This window comes from Desmodus rotundus, chromosome 4 (assembly GCF_022682495.2).
Source record: "Desmodus rotundus isolate HL8 chromosome 4, HLdesRot8A.1, whole genome shotgun sequence".
NCBI lineage: Eukaryota > Metazoa > Chordata > Mammalia > Chiroptera > Phyllostomidae > Desmodus > Desmodus rotundus.
In genome coordinates, this window is record NC_071390.1 from 141149382 (window position 1) to 141168469 (window position 19088).

Below are 19088 nucleotides of genomic sequence, written 5' to 3' on the forward strand. Positions count from 1 at the left end.
CCACTTATTATGGGGTATCTAAAACAGTCAAATTCATAGAGCAGAAAGCAGAATAATGGCTGCCAGGTACTGGGGTGAGGTGGGGGATGGGAAATTGTTGCTCGATGGGTATAAAGTCTCAGTTATATAAGATGAACCAGCTCTAGAAATCTGATGTACAGCACAGTACCTATAGATAACAATGCTGTATTGTACACTGTAAAGTATGTTGAGGGTAAGTCTCACATTTAGTGTTTTTACTACAACACCCCCCTCCCTCACACACACCCCAACAAGTGGTGGACATGTTCAGTACCTTGATTGTGATAATGGTATCGTGGTGTATGCATGTGTCCAAACTCATCAAAATGTATGCACTGAATATGTGTGACTTTTGTATCTATTATGCCTCAATAAACATTTTAAAAGTCATTTAAAAATAAAGCAGGGTAAGGGGATAGAAAGTTATGAGTACTTTCCATGTAGAGTGATCAAGGCCACCATTTCTGATTACTTGACATTTAATCAAAGGGGGCATGAGCAGACAATGGAGTAAAAATAGCCTCTTAAAAAAATAGTCTCTTCAATAAATGGTTTTTGGAGAACTGGACTGGTACATGCAAAAAAAACAACAAAAAAAACAAAATAAACTAGGCCACCAACTTACACCATACACCAGAATAATTCAAAAGGGATAAAAGACTTAAATATAAGTCATGATATCATAAAAACACTAAAGGAAAACATAGGCAGGAAAATCTTGGATATTCCACACAGCAATATTTTTACTGATACATCTCCTAGAGCCAGGGAAATAAAGGAAAAAATAAACAAATGGGACTACATCAAATTACAAAGCTTCTGCACAGCTAAAGAAACCATCATCAAAATGAGAAGGGAACCAACTGTATGGGAGAATATATTTGCCAATGATACCTCACACAAGGGTCTAATCTCCAAAATATATAAAGAACTCATATGACTCAACACCAGACAGACAAACAATTCAATTAAAAAATGGGCAAAGGATGTGAATAGACACTTCTCCAAAGAGGACATGCAGATGGCCCATAAACATATAAAAAATGCTCAATATCACTAGCCATCGGAGAGATGCAAATTCAAAGCACAGTAAGACATCACCTCACACCTGTGAGAATGGCTATCATTCATAAATCGACAAACAGTAAGTGCTAGCGAGGATGTGGAGAAAAGGGACCCCTAGTGCACTGTTGGTAGGAATGCAAACTGGTACAGCCACTGTGGAAAACAGTATGGAATTTCCTCAAAGAACTAAAAATGGAACTGCCTTTTGACCCAGTGATTCCGCTGCTGGGAATATACCCTAAGAATCCTGAATCATCAATTCAAAAGAACCTATGCACCCCTATGTTCATAGCAGCACTATTTACAATAGCTGAGTGTTGGAAAGAGCCTAAGTGCCCATCAGTAGATGAACTGTGGATCAGAAAACTGTGGTACATTTACACAATGGAATACTATGCAGCAGAAATAAAGAGGAAGGAATTCCTACTCTTTGCAAAGGCATGGATAGAACTGGAGACTCTTATGCTAAGTGAAATAAGCCAGTCAGTGAGGACAAATACCATATGATCTCACTTATAAGAGGAAGCTAATGAACAAAATAAACAAACGACCAAAACAGAACCAGAGGCATGGAAACAGAAAACAGACATACAGCTGCCTGAGGAAAGAGGGTGGGGAGGGAAAGGGTAGAAAGAAGAAGGGGGTTGTCAAAGAACATGTATGAATGACTCATGGACATGGATATGGTGTGGGGATGGACTGGGGGAGCAGAGGGTGGGCTGGATGGAGGAGGGCAAAGGGGCCAAAAATTGGGACAACTATAATAGACTAAACAAAAAAAAATCAAAATCAGAAACCTAAAGAAGTGAGCAAGTGACAAAAACAGCCAGGCGAGTATTCCAGGCAAAGGGATCAGGGACTGCAAAGCTCAAGGTGAGAGAACGCTGGCAGGCTGAGCCAGCCAGAAGGCCTGTGTGGCTAGAGCAAGGAGGCTGGTGGAAGATGAAATCGAAGATGTGATCAAGGGCCAGACTATGGAAAATCTTGTAGACCATAGACCATGCTTTTCAGTCTGAGTGTGATTGGAAGCCATTAGAATATTTTAAGCAAAAATAGAATCAGATCAGGTGCAGGTCTTTAAAGGATCACTGGAAGCTGGGTGGAGACGAGACCAAAGCAGGCAAGAATGGAATTATAAAGACCAGGAGCCTATTTCTGCAATGTCAAGCAGATAGGATGGTGATTTACTCAGGGTGCAGCGGATGTGGTGAGAAGTGGGAGGATTGGGGACAGATGTATTTTGAAGACAGAGCCAGCAGGCTTACAGATGGATTAGATGTGAAACGTGAGAGGGAGAAAGACGATCAGAATGATTTCCACAGTTTTATCCTGAGTATTAGGATGAATGATCGTGTCATCAACTGAGACAGTGAACAAAAAACAAACAAACAACAACAACAAAAAACCCAAGAACAGATGTTTGTTTGTTGCTAAGACAGGAAATAAGATTTTGGTTCCAGACATAAAATTTGAGATGCCTATTAAACATCCAGCAGCTAGCCCTTTTGTCTGGAGTCTGCGAGTCAATAGAGATGCTTGGTTTGAGTGTTTCTGCCTTTCTACATAAATGACAAATGTCAACAATAAAAGAGGCTGCAAAGTTTGAAACAAAAGTCCACAATCCTGTCTCCACACCATTAGCACTTTAGAAGACTACTAAGAAAGCCTTCTGGTCACAGGGTATTGATGCTCTTGGTAGGATTTAACTCATCCAGTACAGACTGGATTCTAAGACAAGCTCAAAAGGCAGAGACTCAACCACCCACCAGTGTAGGTAACAGGTCCTCCAAATACCCTCCCAGGCTCCTACAAGATAAAGCCCAAGGAAAGTTCCCTGAAATTACGTCTATCTGAACTCTCTCTAAAGAGACTTGGCTCAGTACTGGCACACTCTGGTTCTGGTCCTCTTCTCCTTCAGCCCATCTCCTGGACACACACAGCCCCCAGGCTCCAGATGTGCCAAACGCACCAAGTTTCCAATGTGCTGTGTTCCCTCACGTGCTACTTTTCTGCCCCAAACGTTCCTCTCCCACTTCTCTGCCTGTCTAATTCTAAGCCTAGGTGTTACTCCGTCATAACGCCTTCCTCAACACCATGGCGTTATGTATGTGGTTCACCCACCAGAACATGAGTTCTTTGAGAACAATTAACTGTATCTTTTATTTTTGTGGGTCCCAACATCTCACACACACAGGAGATACTAGATAAATGCCTGGTGAATGAACAGATGGAGTCATAGGTGCCTATAAAACACTAGGAAAACTGGCTCCTTAATTGGTGCACTGCCCTCTTGGTATGCCTACTGACAATATCCTGAGAGTTCCAGAATGTACTAAAGCCTCTCTTGCAACCTGACCTCCTTTAAGAACATGTTCCATGGTATGGAGTGCTGTAAACACAACCCAGCGAGGGCTGTCACAGGATCCAATACTTGTTTTCCATCAGTTAAGGCAGAACTAGGTCATCCTGAGAAGATTCTTTCACAGCAAAATGGAAAAACTCACAAGGCTGAAACACTGAAAATGTCTATTTGAAAAGTGTATGCTTTTCCTTTGCTATCATAATACTTGTATGCTCCAGAGGAAGACAGAAACACACAAAACACCCAAAGCAAAACTGAACATAATTTCAAAATGAAAGAGGTAAACAAGGGGAGAGGCTGCAAACATAAAAACACTAGCAATGCAGAGCACCCACCGTACATGAAGGAAAACCGAGGAACTACAAAGTGGTACCAGAAGGCAAATACATGTTGCAGGCAAGTGAACCAAGGACAACCACGAAGATCAAAGAAAACCTTGCGGTGAAATAAGCAGAAACCACCAGGATTATTACCACATAAAGAACTGTGTCAGATGAAAATAAGTTAACCTAATCTAATACCAAAAGGCAATAAAGATGATTTCCAATAATACTATTCAAGAATCAACCCAAAATTCGATGAAGTTTAAGTAAAAGCCTCCTTTATTGCATCAAAGTAATCCAGCAGAGATGCAAAACGAAAACCCTTTGGTAACTTAATATCGTGGAAAGTAGATTGAAACATAAAGAAAGCCCAAAATAATCACATAAGAGAATGGAAATTCGGCAATCAAAGCAAGATGGGGAAATATCATGAAAAACACGTAACTAAAACAATGATTAAAATGTAAAGGAGAAGGCTTCTATGTTAATGCTCATGAAAACCAAATGGGAGTGATGAAAACATTGGACTTTCGCCTCGAGAAAATGAGCTGATTGTTTAACCTTCTGTGCTAACAATCAGGATTTTCTCTAACTCAGAAGGAGGACCCTACAAATATGACTCTCATAATTGCTCAGCCATTTAATCCACAAAGTAAAACAGATTGCCCTCGGGACATAAACACGTTTTCATACATAGAAGGTACAGAAAGAAAATAAAAGTTCATTTAAATGTATGGCACTTAGGCTAGGAAGTATAAACTTTCTTAGAAAGCTTCTTGTCCTACATCCTTTCTGGTACAGATGTGGAATCTTAGCCTAACAAGGTTAGATGACCTCCCATGAACACAGATCAAGCAGTGAGAGAGCACGGGTGAAGTTCAATGTCTTCTCCTCCTGCACAGCGTGGTGTCCCCTGCAGACAGCACACCACGTATACCACCCAACAGCAGGGAGACAGCCCAATTATTAAAGGACGTCACTCTGGGGCCTAACACATTTTAGCATAAAAAATCCTAATCTAAGTTTAAAGAAACCAAGAAAATCTGGATGAAAAAGTGGCATTTCTAAATACCACAAACATTTTCTTCACCTTACCATTAACATGTACTTTTCTGAAATGCTTTGCAGTGTCTAGAATAGTATTTAAACAAATGCATATGATTGACTGTTAGTACTATAGACACTGAAGGTTTTCATCAAACAGCTGTCATGACCATAAACATTTTGTTCTTCTACAGAGTCAATCAGCACCTCCTCACCAGGGCCCAGCACAGTACACATTTCAAAGGAGACCGTAAATTTCAAAGCAACTGACAAGTCGTAGATACTGCTCTTCTCCCTCCCCACCAGAAAAAAAAAAATACATTGGGAATGTTTCCACTTTAGGTTTTTCAGCTATGCTTTAATGTTATTGAAACATATCAAAACATCATCAAAACAAAAATGAATTATTTTGAAAGCCTTTCACAATATAATTTTATTTAGAAAAAAATCATACAGTTATATATGTGGTTTAGGTATTTAAAGTATTAATTTACACCTACAACTAATACAATGTTATATGTCAATTATATCTCAATTTAAAAAATGATCAGGAAATAATTTAATTTGGCCATTTCATTCATTCATTCACCAAATATTTGCTGAGTTCTTATCCTAAGAGCTGGAAATAGATTAGTAAACAAATCAGCTAACATCCCTGCTCCTATGGAGCTTCATTCTAGCAAGAAAGAGGTAGGTGGTGTCAAGTGCTAATGAAAGAAAAAAGCAAGGTAAAAGGAAAGACAGGACAGAAAAGGGTGCTATTGTATCTCTGGTAGTTAGAGAGCGTCTCTCTGATAAAGCGACATCTGAGCAGCAATGGGAAGAAATGAGGTGAAGCAAGCCAATATCTGGGGTGGACGGTACTATTCCAGGCAGAGAAACAGTAATAGCAAAGGCCCGGGGTGGGAGCTTTCTTGGGAGGTTTGAGTAAAGCAGGGAGACCAGGATGGTGGGAATGAATGAGTATATAGAGTGGCAGGAAATGAATTCGGGGTGGCAGTTGGGGCCCACGTGGGATAAGACTTTATTGGTGATGGTGAAGATTTAGGTTATATTCAGAATGAAATGTAAGCAGAAGAGTGACATGATTTATGTTTCAATTTGTGTTTCAAAAAGATCTTTTTTTAATTTCTTGAGGAATCTCTATACTGTTTTTCACAGTGGCTGCACCAATCTGAATTCCCACCAACAGTGCACAAGGGTTCCCTTTTTTCCACATCCTTACCAACACCTATTCTTTATTGTCTTTTTCATAATAGCTGATCTGACAGGTGTGAGGTGATACCTCATTGTGGTTTCAATTCACATTTCCCTGATGGTTAGTGATGTTTTGAGCATCTTTTCATATGCCTATTAGCCACCTGTATATCTTCCATGGAAAAAGGTCTATTCAGGTCCTCTGCTCATTTTTAATCAGACTGTTAGTTTTTAGATGTCGAGTTGTATGAGTTCTTCATGTATTTCGTATATTAACCCCCCTATCGAATGTGTCATTTGAAAATATCTTCTATTTAATGCATTGACTTTTTGTTTGATGGTTTCCTTCAGTGTACAAAAGCTTTTTAATTTGATGTAGTCCCATTTTTTATTTTTGCTCTTGTTGCCCTTGCCTGGGAGACATATCAAAAAAGATATTGCTAAGACCAATGTCAAAGAGTTCACTGCCTATGTTTTCTTCTAGGACTTTCATAATTTCTAGTCTTACACTTAAGTCTTTAATCCATTTTGAGTTAATTTTTGAATGTGGTGTAAGAGGTACAAATTTCTAGTTACCAAATAAGTAAGTCACAAGGATGTAAAGTACAGCATGGGGAATGTAGTCAATGGTATCACAATAACCCTGCACGGTAACAGCTGGTTACCAGGCTTAGTGTGATAATCATTTTGTTAGACATAGTGATGTTGAATCACTATGATGACATCATAGTGATGTTAATGTAAAACCACATTATACACCTAAAACTAATATGTATTGTATATTAACTATATTTTAATAAAAATCAATTAAATAGATAAAATAAAAAGATCCTTCTGGCTGACAGAGAAAGACTGAGGCAGACGGTGGTCGGAATGGTTGGCAAGAGTGGAAGCAGGGAAACCTGTCGGGGGGCAACTGTGTCCATCCGGCGGGGAGGGCAGCAGCTGACCCAGTACAGTGAGGCAGAGCGAGGCACCAGCAGTCAGGTCCTGGGTATATTTTCCTGGTGGACTTGACAAGATTTGTGAATTGGTAGGATGTGGGATGAGCATGAAAACAAGAGTGGAAGACAACTCTGAAGGGTCTGACTTCAGACCCTGGAAAGTTTCAGCTGCCACTGAGCCTGAGAAAGTAGCACAGTTGTGTGGGTGAAGGTGGAGAAAGGTGAAGAATGGGGAGATGGTTTGGGGCACATTAGGTTTGATATGTCACCAATAATTTGAATATTGACATAAGGTGCCAATTGGTAGAATTTATTTTGCTTCAATTAAAAATAAATGTAAATTAGCAGCATATTGCCATGTATCTTAAAATCTTTTCAAATTAATGCAGTTATTCTGTGTGCACACCATCTCTTGTGTTTATAATAAAACTTATCGATACATCTTTATTTTTGCTTCATAACTCATACCTCAGTTTCCAAAATAGGGACTGTCTCTGAAGACCTTGCCCTCATGACAAGAAGAGCGGCAAGCTTATAAATGCCTCCAGAGAGGCAGCTTTTCCGACAAGGCTGGAGAAGCCTTGTTTGAGGTTTCGGGACCTCCCCTTCCTGCCCCAAACCTCCCCTCTGTCACCTTCCAAACTTCCTCCATTTGAAAATATGTAATTATTTCTTCTTAATTGTATGCTACTCCCACTCAAATTGTAGTATAAATGCAAAAATATTTATGAATACCTTCCTTCAAGGGAGACATTTTCTCACTCAGTTTGGCATAGTATAGGGTCCCCTTTCTAGGCATAATTAAGGAAAAGGAGTGGTGGATTGAGAAAAGAATGAAATTAAACCAACAGTGGGTTTTTATAACACAACCTTGGAAGGGAGAATGGAATCAGAGACAAGTGAACCTGGATTTGAATCTGCTGGTTCAGAGGGAGCTGAGACATGTGCAGGAGGGATCTCTGAATTCTCCTCTATACTGATTCATCCAAGACCTTATCATCGACACAGATGATGACTTCCATGCTTATCTTCAGTGCAAGCTTCTCCTCCAAACTCTGCCTCTTTGGTGCCTCCATCTGAATGACACAACCATTTCAGCGCTCTGCTCTCTCTACGAGAACCATGTTTCTCCTGAAGGCCCCTTGGCCTACTTAACTTCCATTCAGCACTCATATCTCAGCTCAAATCTTCTTCCTTGGGGAAGGCTTTCCTGCCATCAGGGCCAGATGGAATTCCCCTGTAATACATCTTGTGGCCCCCTGCCCTCCTCTCATACCACTTACTCTCTTCGTAATTATATAGTACTTGGGTAAGTTTCTGCTTAATGTCAGGGACCCCACCAGGCCCTAAGCCCTTCAGAGCATATGCATGTGTCTTTCACTCTGTGCCATATGCATTGCCAGATCCAAGCTCCTGGCTGGTGTACAAAAAGCACTCAATAAACAATTGATGAATAAATGAGTGGACGCTGCTTTAGAGCATACAGACAAAAGTGAAAGGGTCCCTGCTTCAGCAAAGACTCTATGGTACATTGTATTTGGGAGAGACATCAACTCCAGCATGCTGAACTGAAATAAAGTTAAATAAGGTGGAAGGAAATGTGTTCTTATATTGGCTTTGGGTTTTATGTATCTCATCAAGCATCAACATTATTCTGTTCCTCCATAACCATCCCCAAGTTCCCCTAAAACAGGAACAACTCAAGAAGTTACTGAGCCAATTGTTAGAGAATCAGACACAGAAAGGGGAGATCGCTCATGTCTACCTTCCCTACAGTAGAGCAAAACTTTTTATCAATAGTGCATCAGAATTACAGAGAAAGGATATCTTTACAAGCTTTCTACCAAGGAGGAATCTAGAAGGCTAAACTCATAGTTACAGTAGAAAAGTGGTTGCTAGAGCTGGGTGAGGGGACGTGGACAAAGATAGGTAAGGGGCACCAACTTCCGGCCATACAGTGAGGAAGGGCTGAAGGTCCAGTGTGTAACACGGTGACCACAGTTGGTAGCACTGTCTCGCATAATGGAAACTTGTTGAGAATAGAAAGTAAATGCTCTCACCGAAATAAAAATAAAAACCAATAAATCTTTGATAACAACTTTATCAGTATTAGTTTACCATCCAAAATCATTTCAACTAAAAGTTTTGATCTAATCCACCAGCCTGGATGCAGAAAACAGGAGAAAGTAGAGGAAAGAGTGGGTATATAAAATATAGAGAACATTTTTAATAATCATCTGTACTTTCCATGTAAAAACAAAAGCTTCATATCCCAAGTATCATACTCAACTTCTTTTGGCAAGGTACAACTCTGACTGCAAATGCATATAAATATTCAAACACACACATTTCATAGCAACTGCTTAGCCACTCAAATGTAATAACTCTAAGAATGGTTTTTCTTAATGGAAATCAGATACAAACTTGGCAGAACAAAAGTTTCCATTATGGCTGTGTATATCCATTACATACAACTCCTGTAAAACAAACTCAAAAGCAAATCCCAAAACCCTTTTGTCATTAAAGATACATTTGCTGTGATAATCGTGTAGTAAGATGGGAAAAACAAACATGCAAAAATGCAAATTAGTAGTTAAAAAATGACTCAAAACGAAAAACTTTTAAATACACCCAGGCTAAATGCTTATGCAAAGGTAAAGATTGTGTTAAAAACACACTTGTGACACATTTTTTCAAAATGAGTTAATTTCTTTGAGAATGATTAATGTTTGATACCTCCTTCATCGGATGGTCTCGTTACCTCACTGCAGCAGGAAAAGCTAGGGTAAACCTCGGACATTTCTGACCTGTCATCTCCGAGAACCGTACCGAAGGTACTGCTCGAGTGAGACCGAGACCGCTGCCTCCTACAGTGACTTGCCTTTTCTATATTGGAGGGAAAATATTCACGCTTGTGATCAAGTGCATTGAAAAACACAGGAAACAAAAAATTATTAAAAGTTTAACAAGAAGGAGAAACAATCCCTTATTAAATAACTCAAAAGCTCCGTATTATAAATCCTAACCACCTATTTCCCCAAATCAGCATAGATTGTATCAGCTACATAAATGACTTAATGATCATTATACTCATTTTTAATCTAGACTTTAAAAGAGATTTGAGGGATAGAAAATTGAGAAGAATTAAGAAAACATTAGCAAACTAATAAATTTCTATCAAACGTAATGACTAGTTACAAATAATTGCTTTCAAGTGTCACCAACATGCAATATTTGTTGCCTTTTCTTTATTTTTAGAAGCTTAAATGACTATTTGGCTGATTGTGTGGATCAAAATGACTATTAAAAATTAGAATCCCCATTTTGCTTTGGGCTTTCCATTTTGTTAATGTCAACAATAAAATCTAAAGTAGAAATCAAAGGGCGGGACAAGAACTAAATGATATGATGTCTATTTTTATTGTTTAAAATAACTGCATAATTGTCAAAGCTTTGGTTTGCTAAACACAGTATGAAAGTCAGAAATGTCAAACCAGCTCTCATTATACCCAAATATCCAAACCATTTCAGTTTTTGCTTTTAATTATAAATATGCAGTCTAAGTTAAAAGTCAAACTTCCTATGAAAACTATAAATTTTACATTATATGAAAACTCAGAAGTAAATTTTAGAGAGACTTGAAAGTTTCTTTTAAGACATTTATGATGCCATATAGGTAACTTCCCAATGCTTTTCTATATAATTCTTTAACACTACCTTTGAAAAGGTGTAACAGTGTTTTTCATGTAACAAATCTCTTTTATGACTTGGCAGTTCGGTGCAGTCCAAATAACTGAAATAACCGCATTTGAAAGCAAATATATCTAAGTTCTAAATGTCCTCTTAAATGACTCTAGTATAAATTAATTTCACTATACTAAAAAGTCCTTTTCAAGTTTTGTTTTCATAAATAATTAACGGTATTTTAAAGCAGCCTAGCACTTTTCTGGTTTTTCAAACCCTCAACTTTAAAATTTATATCATACAATGAACATCTACGGTGCGGAGCAGCTGCACCTTCAGGACAAAACCACATAATGGGAAGGAACTCAAAATGCAAGCAGTACCAGAGAGCATATGTAGACTCCTAGACTGAATGTTGTCCTCTAGGGGGTCAATGTCGAAGATAGAGCCGGGATCTGTGCGCCAAACTTTGAGGTCTTTTACCAAAAGGAAAAAATCAACAAATCGAGAATCAATCTAAAAAGTCAGCACCAAAGACAGTCACGAGAAGTCTTGAAAGTGACATATGTAAGGAGCAAACATGTAATAAGCAAACAGTGCAATGCAGACATCAAAGAGAACAAAGAACGTTTGTGTTCACCAGGATTTGACTTTATGGTCAAATTTAAGTTGCCCTGTTTATTCTTCATTGTCCTTCCATGAGAGTCGCCCCCAGCACACGAGCACACCAGCGTGCCGGGTGCAGCCACCCCCATCCCTGACCCTGGTCACGTGCATTCTCCACACACTGAAGCAGGTAGAATATTTGGTGAAAACTCCTGATGAAGGACATATAAGTAATTCATGGGAAGTGACTGAGAGATTTTTTCTGAGAAAACAAAACAAAAAAATTCTCTCCCTATAACAGAAATACATTTTTCAAATGTAAGCAAGTAGCAGCCGGTTTTCATTCTGAGCCAGTGAGTGTGAGTTAATCCACGTAGATACATTTATCCGAAAAATGCAGTAAAGCAAGGCACTGAGCAAGGGCCAATGAGGGACAAGGAAGATGAACAAGGAAAAGCTTCCTGCTGTCAATGGACCACAGATTAGTTCACTGCTGTGGTCAATAAGCAGACTGTGCAAGCCAACTTATTCTCCTGTTTCAGTTGGAGGCAAAATCTGAATCTAGTAACTTCCGGGTTTATCAGTCTCTACCTAGTGGTTATCAGGTCTTAAAATGATCTGTATAGTGTTGTACCAACAACAGGAAAATAAAAACCTAGTTAAAGATGTCACTAATCAATTGTTTTTACAATTAGTGCTAACACATGAGCCTATCAAACATACACTTCCCTCACCCATGTCATCTCTAAATGGCCTTTCATGACATCCAAAAGACTTTTACATTTGAAGGTTACGTTAACCTAACACTGAGATTACTGAGAGGCACTGTTGCATGGCTACCAAAAATATTATCTGAGCAATATAATTGGACTAGCTATAATAATGTAGAGGCTAACTGCTCTGAAGAAGACAACAGTCTTTTGGAAGTGTGGGTTGTTGGTGTATACTGAAAAGTTAATAGCCCTGCTGTCTCATCCTTGGACTTCATGTGGTCCTTGCTGTCTCAGCCACCTTCAAACACTGTTCCTAAGACCTCCCCTGACTGACTGGAAGGCACAGCCAGAAAAGAAGGTTCTTTGCTCTCTGATTTATGGGGCTTTTAGACAGCTCTCAACTATCCCCATTCAGTGGTAATATTTAAAAAATATAAGCTATTCATGTTATGGAATGCCATAAAAATCTCTCTGGGATGTCTATTTGGAGTAAAAGGACCTAAATGGGATTATTTCTATTTCTGTCATTGATGCAGATGACATCTGTAGTACATTATATTGATCAAATACATAAAGTAAAAACAAAACAATTATTCAACCCTTGTTATCACCCATGTCTAATATTTGAGCTGCTTCTTTGCTTAACAAGTAGAAACACTCTTAAGACCAGAAAGTTATTAAAGGCAGACGTCTAGTTACAGAAAGGACTGGGACTTTACCTGGCGAATGCCATGAACCCCATTCAACAGGGTGCAACAGTGATACGCCGGTCCCTTTCCAGTTGGGCACATCTGACCCTGGAGGCGCAGCCTGGCGAAGAAGGAGGCTAACTCTAAAGCTCGGGCAAGCACGATCTTTTTGCCCGTGCAGACCTGCCAAGAAGCACTGTCAGCTTACCCACAATGATTCCGGGTCTCCTGTCCATCTCCACAATGTGAGGGTGGACGCCTTTGTAAGCGGCATCGCTGATGACCTGGGTATTCTTCCTCACCCGCTCTGTCACAGGGTCATCCACGACAGGAGTGAAGCCCCTCCCCTTTGTCTTTTCAAAGTCTTCATGGTATTTTACCTGAAAAAAAGGAAAAGCGGTATTAACTGAAATTTTCTGATTATTACATAGCTCACAAAGTTTTGATATAATGATGGCTGTCCCTGCATCCGCTGTATCTAGATTATTTCCTGCATACGTACAGGGTCCAGCAGAAGTAACGCCTGCTTGAGAGTGCTTGGTAGGATAATAATATGGGTTAATAATTTATAGTTTTAATTTGAACATTTCACCTAATGTGTCATATGGTGTGCTTGAGTGTGATATTGTTATGTTACAGAATTACATGCTTATGATTCTGTAATAAAAAAGGGGCATTATTTGTGCTGGACCCTGTATATCTTTTCCATTCCAAAATTAATGTCTGAAACTTCAGTTTCCTAACATTAGGAATCAAGTGGCGATATATTCACACTGTTTTTGCATTATTATGGTTAGCAGCCCTTTTAAATTATATATAAACCTGTATATCAGTAAGAATCTTTAAAAGATATATGATCCTAGTTCCTCTCTAAAATGTATTAACTTAGGTTCAAATTAATTTCCTATTTCTTAACCTTTAACATGCAATAAAATTATAAGCCATTTCCACATACTTATTCAAGAAAACTATTTAAAATTAGATTAAGAGTTGCAAATAATGATATATACATTTTTGTATATAATTACAAAAAATGCATATATACTTCAAAGCACACACTTTTTAGGTTCTAAAACTGGATTAGGGTAATGGTTGTTTAACTCTGTAAATTATACAAACCACTGAATTTTATACTTTAAATGGGTAAATTTTATGGCATATAAATTACATCTTATGAAAGTGTTTTTAAAATACAGACATATTTTTAATCTTCTTTGCAACATGCAAACACACCAAACTCTGTCTTAAAATTAATTGGAAATAAGTCCAACCAAATATCTCTCATAAAATGTATTTTTAGTAGTCATGTTAGAAATGAAAACACATCCAAAAAATCACTGAGAAAAATTATTTTATTAGACAATATTTCCATTACATTCCAGAGTGATTAAAATGTCTCCCCAAAAGGACTGGCCCATCCACATTCCCATGCTTTGCTAGTTATCCAGATTAATGGTGAGCCGTGCCTGTCAGCACACTCAGGGGTGCCGTTCCACAGTATATTTTGACTGTGAGGAGAAGGATGCGGTTGCACCCTACCATTGAAATACGATTTTGTGCTTCTCTGACATGCCTCAGACCAGGTGTATCTAAAAGCAGACTTGGCCTGCCTTTCATCTGTTTATGGGCCTGGGTATATTTTACCTGCAAAGTAAATAGTAGAACATACTTAATAACACAATTACAATCTTAAAAACTTCCTAACTTTTTCAAGTTTTCCAAATAAGTAAGATATATACAACATATTCTACATTATTCCCCCAGGTAACTTGTTCAGTGAATTAGATTTTACTTCAGAATAACAATCTAAAATTTTACTCTCAAAGGTCTCCTTTAAAAACTATAGCAAAAATGGCCTAAATCATTCTGTCAACTGAAAGCAAATGTGTAAATGAACAATATCCACCCGCAGTGCAGTCAGTAAAAGTGGTTACCACACTTAAATTGAACAGGGAAAACCCCCAACTATATATTAAATAAAACCTAAATTTACTTCCCTGATTCTATATTTCCCCATTTTCATGCCACTGCTGAAGAGTGCACACCAACTGCCTTCCACATCATTTTATTCCTCCCTCCGTAGGGGACAAGGAACAATGAGAAACAAATCTAGTTTCCTTCTAAGCAGTCACAATGTAAAGGTAATTTATGTTGAATTCAGTCAGTATCTCTTGACAGAAATGCCATTGGAAAGGTACAAAGTCTAAAACCTAAATGCTGATCCCCAGGCCCAGAGCCCTTCTTGACAGCTGACCACCGGAACTCTGTTGTTTGTGAAGCCGATCATGTGTGATTATTGTCGCAGACCTGAGGGCACACTGTGTGATTCAGTGCCAAAACCCTGGCACTCGGGAAGAGAGAGAACGCTATACAGACATGCACCATGGGGCCTTCATGCGTAAGTAATTTCTGTATTAAATTGCACATAAAAAATTTTCCCTGTAAGTCCTTACTTTGGAGTAATGACTCATTTCTCATTTTGTTTTTGCAGAGAGCATTAACAATCCATATTCAATGGAATACATCTGTAAAATGATAATTACTTCACTTATACATGAAAGACTTTACCACTTTCAAAGACACTGGCTAAAATACATGAATCATTGTTTAAATGAACACAACATAGTTTAACACTAAACATTAAATGTAACTGTTGGTCACATCTGGGAATATCAATAGAGGGTTGCAAGAAAATGTAAGTTTAAACATTGGCAGCTTGTGGAAATCATCTAAAATAACACATGTACTTATTGCATATATCGCAAATGTTTCTTAAAAATATATTTTGCTTTCACAAGAGAAAAACAGTACTGCATGTAAATAGTAAATGAAACATTCTTTGTAATAATCCAAAATGAAGAAAACCACTTGCCGAACTAATATTCTCTTGATTCTTCTTTACTCTTTCCATCTCAGGAGTTACACTTAAAGCCGTAGCTCTTCCCAGCTGACCTTTATAATAAACCTGTCATTTCGAAGAACAAAAAAACAGTGTACTGTAAATCAATTCAACTACACTAACGTTTCATAGTGTTTACTTTAAAGAACTACCAAGAAAGCCACACAAAAAAGAGGATGCTATCAAGGGTTGTAGTCATATTTAAAATACTTGCATCTTAAATCAATCTAATGTATTTCATAGCAGTGAATCCCGGTGAAGGTACTCAACAAATGGGCATACCATCAGGAAAGCTGCAATAAACATGTCATCACAAAGGAATATGACACATGTCTTCATGGGTATACTTACAGGTGTCCCTGCCCATATAGAATAGTATTATGCTGTTGTGGTTTCTTAGTAATTAACTGTGGCGGAACTCTTGAATGGTTATCTTTAAATAGAGGACATGTCATTCATAAAAAGGCCAGCCTGCTTCCCACTGTTCTGTTCCTCCTTCTCAATGACCATGTTACTTTTTGAGAGTAATGAGGTCACGTCAAGTATGACTCAAAATGTAGCAGGAAAAGATGAGCATCTACTTCTCCAAAATATAGTTGTTAGGAAAAGTACAAACAATAAGCTGCCTTTGCTTTATAATCTGGTCAAACAACTTGAAACATTTAAAGAATATAAGGTTTCTTTGAACCTAATAGACTCCCAAGTTTCCTCCTCCTTGAAAGAACCTTATCTATATGTTAATGACTTCAAAAAAGGATTCTCACTGAACTACTCCGTGGATTGCATAAACAGCAGGGAATTAGAGCAGGCTGGGAGTGAGTGTCTGAGTAAAAACTGACAGCCCCTACAAGTGCCCCTAAAATGGGCCTGTCTCATGTCACCTACTTAGCTATGCACACTTCGTAGTTTCTCCCCAGACATCGTCCAAAAATAAAGTTAATAGCTGGGAGTGGGCTAGGAAGGAACACGCGCAGGAAGGAAAGGGAGTGGGAGAGCTGATCTGCAGGGCCATGATGCCAGGAGCTACACTGAGTCCTGAGTCCCTTTGAGGAACCACAGCAGCCGTGCGCAGGAAGACTAGATAAGAGAGTCACACAATAACCGGCAGACGAAAATCATCCTGGCATGTCCTGGGAACTCTGCGGGGAGAATGCCTGGCTACACTCATAAGACCTAAGACCCTGAAACCTTTCTAATAAATTGACAGTCAGTTGAGAGCAGACATCAATATCAATTCCAGGTCTTGAACATTTGTAAACATAATCCATTCATTGACATGTCAACAATATGTTTGATATCATTGGAAGGAAGTTGCTAAGATCACACATTGCTGATGTTCCTCTGGTTCTCTTTCACTCTCTTCAGCTCTGGCGGATCAGAAATTGCGGTGGCCTGTTTAATCTCTCCTTTGTACTTTACCTGTAGAGGACAAGTAAGAATTTTAACAGATAGTACAATGGTCTCCACCCAAACAATATAAAGGATGAACCTCAAATGAACCTTATCTTCTTACACATTTTTTCCACAGTAGATATGCGTTAACCTCCTGTGCACACCTGGATTCTGAGTCATCTGATTTAGCAAGCCCAAGTGTTGTTTGTGCTTCTTGAAAATGAGTTTCTAGTAAACACTCTGTTGTTCAATATCAAAACTACTGCAAAAATTCCAGGACTAAAAGTAGCGGAAATATAAGGGGGAAACATCAGAAAGGAGTCATTACAAGAAAACTATAGTGAGGTCACCATGACAATCCGGGAAGGCCACTGACTCTTTCTGACCCTAGGGCTTCAATCTTCAAAAAAAAAAAACTAAAGAGGAGGGGATACAGGGGGCTGGGCAACAAAAAATGGTGAAGGGATTAAGAGTACAACTGTCAGTTACGAAGTAGTCGTGGGAATGTGAAGTACAGCAGAGGGAATGTAGTCAGTCAGTAATATTGTAATCTCTACGTATGGACACAGATGGTTATTAGACTTTTCATAGTGATTACTTTGTAAGGTACAATATACAAATGTCAAACCACTATATTGTACACCAGGAACCAATATAATACTTCCTGTCAACTATAATTTTCAAATAAATAAATTCTTTTAAAAAATTCTCCGGAATTGGTAAGTCTCATTCTCCAAGAGTCAGCCAAAGCCCACCCACTTTCACAGACACAGGACAGGTGGTTCTAATAGCAAAAAGCCCGGGTGCACTCTTCCATATGATGTTTCCTTATGTGATACTCTGTTTCCTCCTCCTCATTATTATTTTGAATTTTTGAGATCATTTTTATTGGGCTTCTCATAGTGGTCAGAGCCATGCTGTCTTCAGAACAACCGCAGCACAGGAAATGCATCGCTGAAACAGCCCGGAAAAGTCCGACCCACCAAATCTGATTGCTGAAAATACACATATTCACAATAACTGACAAATGGCGATGTCTCACATAGGAACGTGTTAGCATTTGCAAATTGTTGACTAAAGCACAGATCCTCCACCAACCCCTTTCTTTTCAAATCACCTAGAAATCCAGGCTCAATCAAATCTCCCTGGCCGCCTAACTAGTCCTTCAGTGCCCCATTTCCATTCGTCTCTGCCCTCAGGGTAGCCTCCTGGGCAGGGGCCACACTGTGACTGCAGGAATCAAGCCCAGCTTCCAGGTTCCACCACCTTCTTCTCCTGCCTTTAGGGTAGGATGCTGCAGCAAAGGAAACTTAAGAGGGCCAGAATTCATCCACTTAATCACTTAACTGAAGGGGGATTCATTCTGTTAAACTTGATCTCCTTGGAGGCACTTCAGTGAGTTGTTTGAGATTTTTTTCAATGTGGAAGGAAAGGCATCGGAGGGCTGCTGATGTACTGCCGCCCACTCTCGCCACGCACCAGCTTCCCTGCATGCACTGGGCCTTGGCAGGGGGAGTTTAGCCCTGTGGTGTCTGCCAAACCCTCCTGGCAATTCTGAGCAGGGCTGACGTCTGAGCCACAGCTAGTCCAAATTTGTCCTTAAAGACCCAGTGAAGCTTCTGTCTGAAGTTCCACCTTCACTCTCTGTTCTGAGTGGCTGGGGACACCCCCAGGGGACTGATACCAAGGGCCAAGAGCAGCTGAGGGAGGCAGACAGGTTCAAAGCATGTTTCCACTTACAGGGAATGGTACACAGGCCTCCGAGTATCCACAGAGCCATGTGCAAACTACAGTGATGGGCAGGGCAAAACCTCTACTTCGAGGACAGTATCTCTGGCAAACACACCCAAGTAGAGTCAGACATTTGCACAGTAAACAGTAAGTGCATGAAATAAATTACCTTGAGAGAGCTGTACTTGCTCCAAATGTGTGGTTAATGAGCAGATGGCTGCCATTCAAAGTACATTCACAGGAAAGGAAAACAGGGCTGGGGCTTCTCACACAATCAACAGACATCAACAGACACACATAGGTTTTCCAAAAAGTCGCTGCATATGGACTTCACTTTTTCAACACAGATTTTGGTCTGTGGACCCAAACGCAAACACTCCACCTCACAGCCTTGGATTTGTCTATTTTTTTATACACA

The 19088-nt window shown here is 39.2% G+C and overlaps 1 protein-coding gene across 2 annotated transcripts in view; it reads right to left on the minus strand.

Moving 5' to 3' along the window:
* Window positions 1-19088, minus strand: part of NEBL (nebulette) — a 353824-nt gene that overhangs the window by 21074 nt on the left and 313662 nt on the right. The window contains exons 20-25 of one of the 2 annotated variants that reach the window (XM_045183790.3): window positions 16874-16966; window positions 15521-15613; window positions 14188-14292; window positions 12857-13028; window positions 11024-11116; window positions 9693-9842 (exon numbers count right to left, since the gene is read on the minus strand). In XM_045183790.3, coding sequence (XP_045039725.2) covers window positions 9693-9842; window positions 11024-11116; window positions 12857-13028; window positions 14188-14292; window positions 15521-15613; window positions 16874-16966 — 706 coding nt within the window. The remainder of the gene's footprint in view (window positions 1-9692; window positions 9843-11023; window positions 11117-12856; window positions 13029-14187; window positions 14293-15520; window positions 15614-16873; window positions 16967-19088) is intronic. The other variant, XM_024576170.4, reaches the window with a different exon arrangement.